Source organism: Diadema setosum, chromosome 15 (assembly GCF_964275005.1).
Source record: "Diadema setosum chromosome 15, eeDiaSeto1, whole genome shotgun sequence".
Classification (NCBI taxonomy): domain Eukaryota; kingdom Metazoa; phylum Echinodermata; class Echinoidea; order Diadematoida; family Diadematidae; genus Diadema; species Diadema setosum.
Window position 1 is genome coordinate 1729720 of NC_092699.1, and position 10198 is coordinate 1739917.

The window sequence follows — 10198 nt, forward strand, 5'->3', positions numbered from 1 at the left end:
TTGGACTGGATTTCCCCTTTAAGTAGGTAGGCACCACTTTTGACTGTATTCTACAGCATCATGTGATATTATGAACTTGGTTCAAGTTTATTTTTGAGTAGAGATGGAATGCAATATGATTTGAGACATGTATAAAAAAGCATTAAGAGTAAATTTTAAGGGAAAGAAGGAGTGTACATTTGTGTGTGTGTGTGTGTGTGTGTGTGTGTGTGACTGTTTGTGTGTTGGTCTGATGAGTAAACCTCAGAATGTAGCTTTGAGCTCATTCCTGCTATATTTGAATATTGTAGTGATTTTCAAGTGCTATCTATGGTCATTATTTGTTCATTGATTTTGAATCTGAACTTTTATGTCATACTTCTTCAGACTAGAGTCAGGAAGCCAAAGAATGGAAAAAAAAAGAAATGAGGGAGAGAGAAAAAAAAAGATAGGCTCCACATTTCTTCAGTGATTTGGATATTCATAAAATGAAGAATTAATTGGGACAATGTAATGTCAGCGGATTTGTGAATACATTTGTATATTCAAATTACAGCAGACATAGAATGAAGAGTTCAATCCATTATAAAGAAGAAGAAGAAGAAGAAGAAAATCTTAAGTGCAGTGCATTTTGTGGCTGTCATTCAACTACAGATTAAATAGCAATATCATCACCAGACAGAAAAGTGTGACTGTTGTATTTCACCCTATTCAATACTCTTAGTGTAGACATCTGCCTAGGTAGTGGTCTACTACCCTTTTGCTGACATGCACCCTTCACAAAAGACCAGGTACACCCTCAGAGCTACAACGCAATGTGTTGTAGATCCACACTAAAAAATCCCAAACTTACATAAACATTTTTATACCTTTGACTAATTAATAATTATTTTTATCTTTTATACAGATAAACTTACATGAAAACTGGATTTCAAGAAGGCAAAACATTGATATGTGGTTTAATATACAGGTGGATGGCACAGCTTGTAGGTTCTCATAGGAGAAGTCTTCCCAATATGAACTTTTGATACACAGGTATGATATCGTTGAGTTTTTGTGTCTTTTTGGGACCACGAAAAATAATCCTCTCCCAATATGCAAACTGCAACTGTAATAGATATGAATACTGAGTGGCCATGCTAGCGAATATGTGATGCAGACCAATGATTGAGTAATACACGAACGGGCGTATGGTATATGAATCACGTAGGCCTATGAGATTTTCATTTTATGTTTATCATGAAATACTGTAGATTCTTCACTCCTTCACAATACCTTGCAAAGACATAACAAAGAGATTTTAAAAACGGTGCCTTCCTCGCTGTTTTTGCATTATTTATTTTTAGAAGTGCGCCCTCTTGTGTAAAGAAATGACATTATGACTTAGCAGTTGTACAATGTGATTCGTGGAAGCCATGTTTTGTTTTCGAACATACTGATGCACTTGTACATGTAGCATAAATCATACTTCGCTCTGTGTGCACGTTTTGCTCTTTTTATGTTCTGTTGAATTTCACTGTGATAGAAAAAGATTACACTCTTCCTTTGAACACTGAGAAACGGATCCAGATGTCATACTATCCCTGTCTAACCAGTATTGATAGACAGATTGATTGTACTCATTCTGTCTATATAACGCTTCATACATACTTCTTCCTGCTCCTCTTCCATATTTTTTATTTTCTGTATTTTTCTATCTCCCTCTCTTTCTCTCTGCTGTATGCACTCGCATTATTTGACGGAAAAAATAAAACAAAACAGAATACACACTGTGATATGCGGGTACAAAATGTTGAAAAAGGGATTTTATAAAGTGCAAACAAAACTATTCCGAAAGTCTGCAGATTACATTGAAACACCAAATTTGTTTGTTCAAAATATTGTCTTTCTCGGGAAAGAGAATAGGATATACTAGTATGTATAAAATCATGTATACAACGTAAGTAAGATAATGCTGCCTTAAAACAGCTCTAGCAAGTTTGTACTGCCCTTCGCATTAAGCGTGAGAGCACTGGGTATGTAAACATTTCTAAATGCCGAACGTCCTCTATAGAAATTTGTAATGATTCAGATAAGAAAACAAAATCATATCAACTTCAAGGTCCTACATGCTATGCGCCCGTTTAAGAAGTCTTATTTTATACTTAAGCAGACATGAAAACACAATTTCGTGAACATTAGGTCTTTTTTTTTTCAGCAAGAGTTATTCCAAATTTAGTTCATGATCTTGACTTAAATTCCAAAAGATATCCATTTTCCTGATTGTTTCTTCTTTTCTTAGAATATGGCCTCCCTATCCCATCACCAGTCGCAAAAATCTGTTTTATAGAATAGTTATATCGATTAAATAAGAGCTGGAAAGTAGAAATAGTTATGTACAAAACACGGACTTTTTAATGCGAAATTGTAGAAGATTGTACAGAAAGTGACCCAACATAATAACTTCAATCAAAGTACACAGCTGTATATAAACATTCATACCTCCATTATACTTCTGTCCTACAAACGTCATGTTTTAACCCACATGTTCGTTCTCGTTCTACATGTTGTCATAAACGTAATACTTAAAGACAAGATTAACAAATATTTCCTGATTACATGTCAGAATAACACGAAGAAGTAAAGACTCTTCATATAGATGAGTTGTATATAATATAATCATGACATCTAATGTTGATTGATATGAGAGCCTTCAAGCCTTCACGGATGACTGAAGAAAGAATCAGTATTGAGATATTTTAAGAAATTGTTCGTCGCTGAGTATGTAATGTGATATCAGTGGTTTACTGTATTGCAAATTATTTTGTAGGAATAATCTTTTTTTAAAACATTTTCTCTGCGAGTGCCAAATTCACGCGTCGCCTGAATAACTTAAATGGAATTAAGGATTGTCAAGGTTTGACATATACTTACTTTGTACATACTGAGTTATACACGTTCAGATGTACTCAGCATGTTTTCTTTGAAGAATAAAACGTGAATTACTCTGGAAGTTGGTTTATCTGTGTTTTTCCTCCGTTTTTTTTTTCTTTCCTTTGTTTAAACGAGATTTATCATTTGCACAACACACTTGTCTACTTGCAAGCCCACGCGTATTGGGTCGATAGGTAAATAGGCAAGTTGTTTACTATACCAAATTGAGAAGGCAATTTCATTTATTTATCTTAGAACCCAAGAGACGATCACTTCTTGGGTTTTCATGTATTCTTGGATGCATTACCATCTGTATTATATAGCACTCGTTTGTAAAAAGCCTTATTGAGCGCCTTTCTCTGGATTTCCGTTGCTGTTCTCCTGGTAGAGAGACCATGTAGCAAAGATCAGATGGAGCTGGACAAAAGGAAAAAGAAAATGGTGAAAACAGAATAGGGAAACCATGACTATGACAGATTTCGACTTTTGTCATTACATACATGTGTCATAGAGTTGGTCTGTCTTATCTTCGGTTTTCCCTTTATTACCTTTCCCCTGCACAGCCTGTGAGAAGGTGCTCATGATTTGAAAAGAAAGAAAGAAAGAAAGAAAGAAAGAAAGCTGGATCATGTTTAACAGCAAGGAACGTGTCCAAGTTGGACATCATGATGATAATGCCATGATCATAACATTTAGTAAAGGACTGTCAATAAGTCAAACATGACTAAATTTAACATTATGTGACCTTTTGATAAAGCCAATTGAACGTCTTTCGTATTCAACGCCAACATCATGACATCTTATATGGTATTGTAAACCCAGACAATGCCCGCAGCTTCTCACGGTGCTTGTATTGCAATTGTGTATATCATTGGGTTTGTGTGGTCATACTACAGTAGACATCACATGTTGTTATACAGATATCAACATTGAATCGACTAATGATGGAGCTGTTGTGAAACAGTGAAAATGATTCCGGGTTCCCAGATGTGCCATCAGTTCTGTTGCCTTCTTGATGCTGTCAAAGAATGTTAACCCCCCCCCCCCCCAAAAAAAAAAAAAAAAAAAAGAAAAGAAAAGAAAAGAATGATATTGTGAGCGAAATGTTTAAAAAAGTATGGAATGTTATAATGATTTCAGCCAGTTTGCACTGATAAACAAGACATGCAAGATGGAAGGCTGGATATGCCATGCGTAATGTAAAGACATTATTCGGGGTATAGGTGCATATTCAGGTGTTCAGATCCCAGCGGTTTCCTATAAGTAACGCGTTTCGTTTAGAAACCTTGTGAAGGCCTTGAAGACAAATACTGTGGGATGTTGATATTGATGTGATCAGAGCACTGTACTTACATCATAAATGAACCTGAAGCCGAACCAGATTATCTCTCCAAGGATGTAGTTCTCATCGCCAAGTCCACTCGTCGTCTGCAATGACGAAAATGTGAAAATAGTACACGTGACCGTACAAATCACGTTCTTTTTTTGGGCCAAAGTCAAAAAGACAAAACAAAACAGAAGCAAAAACAAAAACAACAGAGACACACAAATTCAAAAAGGGCACAGTTGATTTATTAACAAGACGTTTCATGATAATTAGTTTGTTGGCGAGAAGAGCGAGAAACACGTGTTTTTTTATCTTTTAGAAAGAAAATTGAACCATAGTAAGCTTTGAATATATCCTCTTCTCATCACAGACCGAATCAACATTTCGGTGAATGACCTCATTATCAACTATCAAGGCATTAAGATGAAAAAAAAAAATTATATTTCTGTTTAATAATGTTAATTATGCAATCTTAATGATGGAATCATTTTACCGTATATAATCGGTTACGATGCTATGCAGAATTGTAAAGCGTGTGATTATGTTTTAAATAAAACAATGCTTTTCTTTCACGAAAATGAATGAATTTTCTTTCACGAAAAACTGATATCATGTATTAATGCAATTTTCCAGTGTGTGTATATAAGAGAGAAGGGTATAGGGATCTTACCACGTAGTTTGCGTTGAAAGTGACAGCGAAGAAAACAATGGCGCCAAGCTCCAGGATCAATCCAAATGACTTCATAATGGAGAAGAAGGCCACTGGAATCGTGAAGTACTGCATTGTGGTCAGGTGAAAGGTCAAAGGTTGAATTGGAGAAACCAACAATAGTATCGAACTATGCATCTGCACGATCTCAGTTGAAATTTAGATTTTAATTTTTAACAGATAAAAGAACTGTTACGTGGGAGACTGATCATGATAGAGAAATATAGCTGATTTAGTCATTCAATAATGAAAACGGTTGTTTCGATGTAAGAATAAGATAAAACAATATCACTGAAACCGTCGTGAAGGTGGTTGGTCGGGACAAGCTGTAACATGCTAGAGTTTCTACAAAGTTAACTCATATTTATTTCCTCATTACCTTCTACGGAAAAGTCACAAGAGTATCTGAAGGAATTACCATTTGTAAAGTGAACGCGTAGACCTGTACAAAGGTAATTTGCAACGTTTTGGAGCACTTCAATAGAGTAAAGATCGCTATGAATTCAGTTTGATTCCTGCCTCATGTTCACATACATGTACTCAATTATTGTGGACGAAATATTTCACCTTCCACGCCCCACTTGAAACGTGTGGGTGATCGCGTAAATCTTGATGTACAGTTGTATTAAATACTTCGATAATTCATATAAGGACCATCATGATAAACTGTTATGTAACAGCTGCATGATTAAATGAGACTGAATTGTCGTTATTGTTATATCGATATCTCTATTTAGTTTCATTGTTGTTAGCATCATTTTTGTGCCGATAACAGTATAGGTACATCTTAGTAGCAACTTCTTAGATATGACGTCAGGAGTTAGTAAACGTGTGTATAGGTCACTGGTAACATATGCGCGTTCATTCATGTCACCATACAACATTGTGCAGACCAGACAGATACTAACCCAGTAGGCACCAGCGAAGAGAACGAGTGCGAGCAGTGGGAAAATGACTCCAGTCATAGCGATCAGGAAATAGTGGAGGACCAACACGCCTTTGAAAGAAAATAACCAAGAAATTGGAGTAAATTTTATTTACATTGCATATAGCAATTATCACCATTCACTCTAAACAGTGCTATCATCGTGATGGTATCACGCACACAAGCAGTAAGTAATTATTCAAGAGATCTGCATCATTGGCATCAACTGAAAATTAAGATGATTGTTTGGTTTTCAGAGAAAAAAGTGTATCTTGAATATGTCGATGAAGATACGGATAAACGTGATCAAAAGAAGAAGGAGTATGTTATATACCAAGGAGGTACTAGGCTCGCGTAGTATCTCCTTGCATTCTCTCGAGGCAAAGAAGAGTGTATAGTCTAGTAACTTATGTGCTTGGCCTTTTCTGATACCGTTTACAAGGAAGGTTTCCATTAGGTTCAGCAAATCTTCAAAAAATCAAGAAACCATCCATGATGAAAGATTGGGGAAATGGATAATTTTTAAGCTTTACCTAACTATACTGGACTTTTCTTATAAGACAAAGGAAATTCTGTTGACCTTAATATCCCATAGGCATGAAGAATAATACTCCATTAATACATCCTAAAGTGACGAGTCAATGGAATATTTCCTTTAAAAAAAAATGAATTTAGATTTATGGAATTCCTCGTAAATTCTCTCTATATTGTCCTACTTTTTTTTTTTTTTTTAAATCACGCATTGATGTAAAGTTTCCATCCGAGGGCGACACATGGAATCATAACATAAAATCATGATAATTCAATGGATATTGGGATTCATCTCAAACTTTCACCGTATGTAGTTCACATATACTTTCTGCATTTTCTGAATCCACTATCTTGTTCAGGGAATCACCTCCCGTAGATCATTATTAAGAGAGGACAGGCTAAGTATGCACAATACCAACCTGTGTAGTAGGACTGATCAGTGAACTCAAAGGACCTAGCCAGGAGGTCTAAGAGAACCCAGACGTAGTATGCCGCACTGATAGCCGAGATTAACTGTCAGGTTTGCATGTAAGGAGAGGAAGGGGAGAAAAAAATCCGAACATATTAATGTTGAAATCAAATGGTATAACATTCAATAATTGGCCAAGGATTATGCATTCGGATATAATCACTGCGTGTCTGATAGTAATAGGACAAGATGGTGTACATTGGAATTATACCATCAACTTTGTACACAGTTATTGCGTGTTTGCGAAAGGGAGCGTACATGAGCAACGGAACATTAATGCGTGTGTGTATGGGGGTGGGGGGGGGGTGGGCAGCGGCCCATCTCATTTAACCCCATGGAATCTGTGGGTAAATCACTTGGGATGAGGCGCCCCCTCGGAAATCCTAGGTTATATAGGATTGACTTGAATAAGCTTGTCAACACCCCTGTGCCTTTTATTAAAGCAAGAAATGTTCACCTATACAGCCATGTGATCCTTTGCAGGAAGTGATGAGCTACATGTAGTGCTGAAAAAAAAAAAAGATCGTCAGTGTTTTGTTTGCTGTTATTTTCGTTATCACCACTAATTTCAGGAAAAGTTAGCTTCAGCTAGTCATCACATTGATGAAAAACTTCAGGAGATATTCTATATTGGCATGTTAAGGCTGGTACATGTACAGCTGTACTATAATTCAGTTTGTTACACAGCGCTGAAACACACATTATTATGATGGAGAAGAATTCTATAGTTTGACTTCGTCTTTTCCTACTAGTAACACACATACATGTTTGTACACTCGCATACTCACGCACACGATAATTCGTTATGCTACTGTATTTAATGAGCTATACTAACACCATAAGTCATTATTTCCAGTAGTTGTTTTAGCATGGCATGGAGAAGGAGAGTCATTTTGTTGATCGCTTGAAGACTAACCTGTGTTTATAGGCTAAAGATTACAAGGCAACATACAGCTCACAAGTAACGCGTCTGCAGTCATTTCGTATCGATATCATGAACTCCCTTGTTATGTTCATCCTCTGTAAAGATTCATAGTTGCTATAATAGCTCTTAAAAAGTACGGATGGCCAGCTTATAGTTGTGTTGTCTATGTCTAGCCAACTTGTTAATGTCACGACACATGATTACATTGAGTGATGTCGTTTTTTATAAACCGGACTTCCAGTACCCAAAAAGTCTATAAATTGTGAACTTACCAAAGTGATGATGGCACCAAGCATACCACCACTTCGGTGGCTCAGACAGCAGTAGCAGTGATATGGCGTCAGCGCCATTTTGATGGTTGGAAAAGTTCTCTCAAACGTCTACAACTGTCTTCAAAATGGTGTCCCTCAAAAACACGCTTAGTGAATCTGTGTGCCCGTGGATCAAAACAGTGCGCAACATATAACTTGGTACCAGCTCGTGCTACATAAAGTTACAGCTTGGGTTTGCGGTTTTCCTCATACGGGCACAGCCCTATGTCATGCATCTGTGATTTCAAGATATGCGAACTTGATTCTGTTTTCTGTGCCTCCTGATGAAAAGTTTTGGTGATGTCATGATGATATTCTATTGTGTGATTGGGCGGAAATTTATGGTTATGGAAATAGACGGCGCACACACTGCATCTCCACCATCACGGCGTGCGTACATTGGACCGCACAGTTTGGGCGTTCACTGCTCACTGCGTGTATTTCTAACGTGGCTTTTGTATTGCTTATTGGTCTACACACAAATGCACGAACGGGGTTTCGAAGTCTTTTGAGATTATTTGATCTTTTGTTGGTGATCTCCGAAGCATGGTATCCAAGCTTCGGAACAGAAGAATAAAATGCCAATGTGAATAGTGTCATTGGAGCCACAGCGAGTATCGCTGTTAGTTAATACAATAAAATCCTGTTTTTTACACGACGAGGTCCCTCCTACACCCAATTTCTCAGAGGGCATTTGGCTCGGGGCCATTAGTGCAAACTGTGTGTGTCCTGTTCGTTAGCAGTCATCGTTGCATTGAATAATTAATATCCATGAGTGTGGCATGTCATTATGTTCCTAATAATAAATCATATTAGAATAATGACCATTATGAAATTAATGTCGCACATTACACTTCTATACACTAATAGATAATCAACAAAATACTCTGCAATGTTCCAGTTATAGCTGACAACCATTAAATGTGACATTAACTACTAATCACTATTCTATTCATCTAACTCACCAATACACTATACACACGTACATGTACACACACATTTTAAAACCTTCCCTGTGAGCTGTACGTCATTTTTGTATGCCCATGGCAGTATGTAATCAAAGGTGTGGTACCAAAACAATCAATGTATCGTCGGGCTAAAATCTGATCCCTTATTGCTGTACGAACATCATGCTTCTCTACAGCACGTGTCTGGGGCAGCTTTGATATAATGACGTGTCCTTCTCAATGTTATATCTGTCTAGAAATAAAGAACGCACTAATAGGCGTTGACTGCAGTACCTCAGTCGTCTTCATCCCTTCCCTCCATCTCAATTCTTTGGATTCTGGACCAGACTATCATAGGGCCTAAAGGTGAGTGTAAATTTAAGTCTTGTAAATCATATTTCGATGCCCTGCAATCCTGAAAAAAAATTACTTATTATGGAAGAGCGCCAAAATCATGCAGCTTGTGTCAGTAGAACTGCGACTGCAGATAAGTCCTGAATCTAGAAAAGTTGGAGCTACCGAGCTTAGTATAAAAGCGCTTTACGATCTTGAGCACATGGGACTAGGCATAAATTATGTGCTACCCTCTTTCCAAAGTGTGTTTGTTTATGTTGTTGCTTCATTGATCTCACTCGTGTATAATCGTTATTACTATCGTCCTGACATCATGTGCATTGAGTCATACTTGTTATATCTTGCTGCATGCTACAATGTTTGTCGTCAGGTGTCTACTGCCGGCAGTCATTCAACGTCCGTTTATCTAGTCCGCAAACACTATACTGTGTTTCACCATGGCACATGATTAAATGTCTTTTTACATCACTTAGTTATCCCAACACTTCCCTGTTCATGTTTCTCATGTGTACTATATTTTTATACGGCTCTTTGCTGGAAGTTATATCTAGTGATGACGAAAATGCCGACATATCTTGATGGTGATACATGCTTGATAATAGTGAGAGTAATGTGAAGAATCTAGTAAAAGCAAGAGGAAAAAAGGAAAAATAAGAGGATGGTGGAGAAGAAAAAGGTGAGAAGAATGAAAAGATGAACAAAAGAGTCTAACAGCACGCTGCTGTCAGGTCCGCATAGTATACAAATACAGTAGAACACGTTAGTGAAGTTTAAGGAAAATCAGAAAATCTCCGTTTCAAAGTTCAAT

At 37.0% G+C, this 10198-nt stretch overlaps 1 protein-coding gene across 1 annotated transcript; it reads right to left on the reverse strand.

The window, feature by feature from the left end:
- Nucleotides 1-1762: 1762 nt before the first annotated feature.
- On the reverse strand, nt 1763-8283 carry LOC140238860 (uncharacterized). Its single transcript, XM_072318758.1, has 6 exons — nt 8051-8283; nt 6804-6897; nt 5837-5925; nt 4890-4997; nt 4246-4320; nt 1763-3309 (listed from the first exon to the last, which is right to left on the reverse strand). Exons 1-6 carry the CDS (start codon nt 8126-8128, stop codon nt 3235-3237), a joined length of 519 nt encoding a protein of 172 aa, XP_072174859.1. The 5' UTR covers nt 8129-8283; the 3' UTR covers nt 1763-3234.
- Between the last annotated feature and the right edge of the window lie 1915 nt (nt 8284-10198).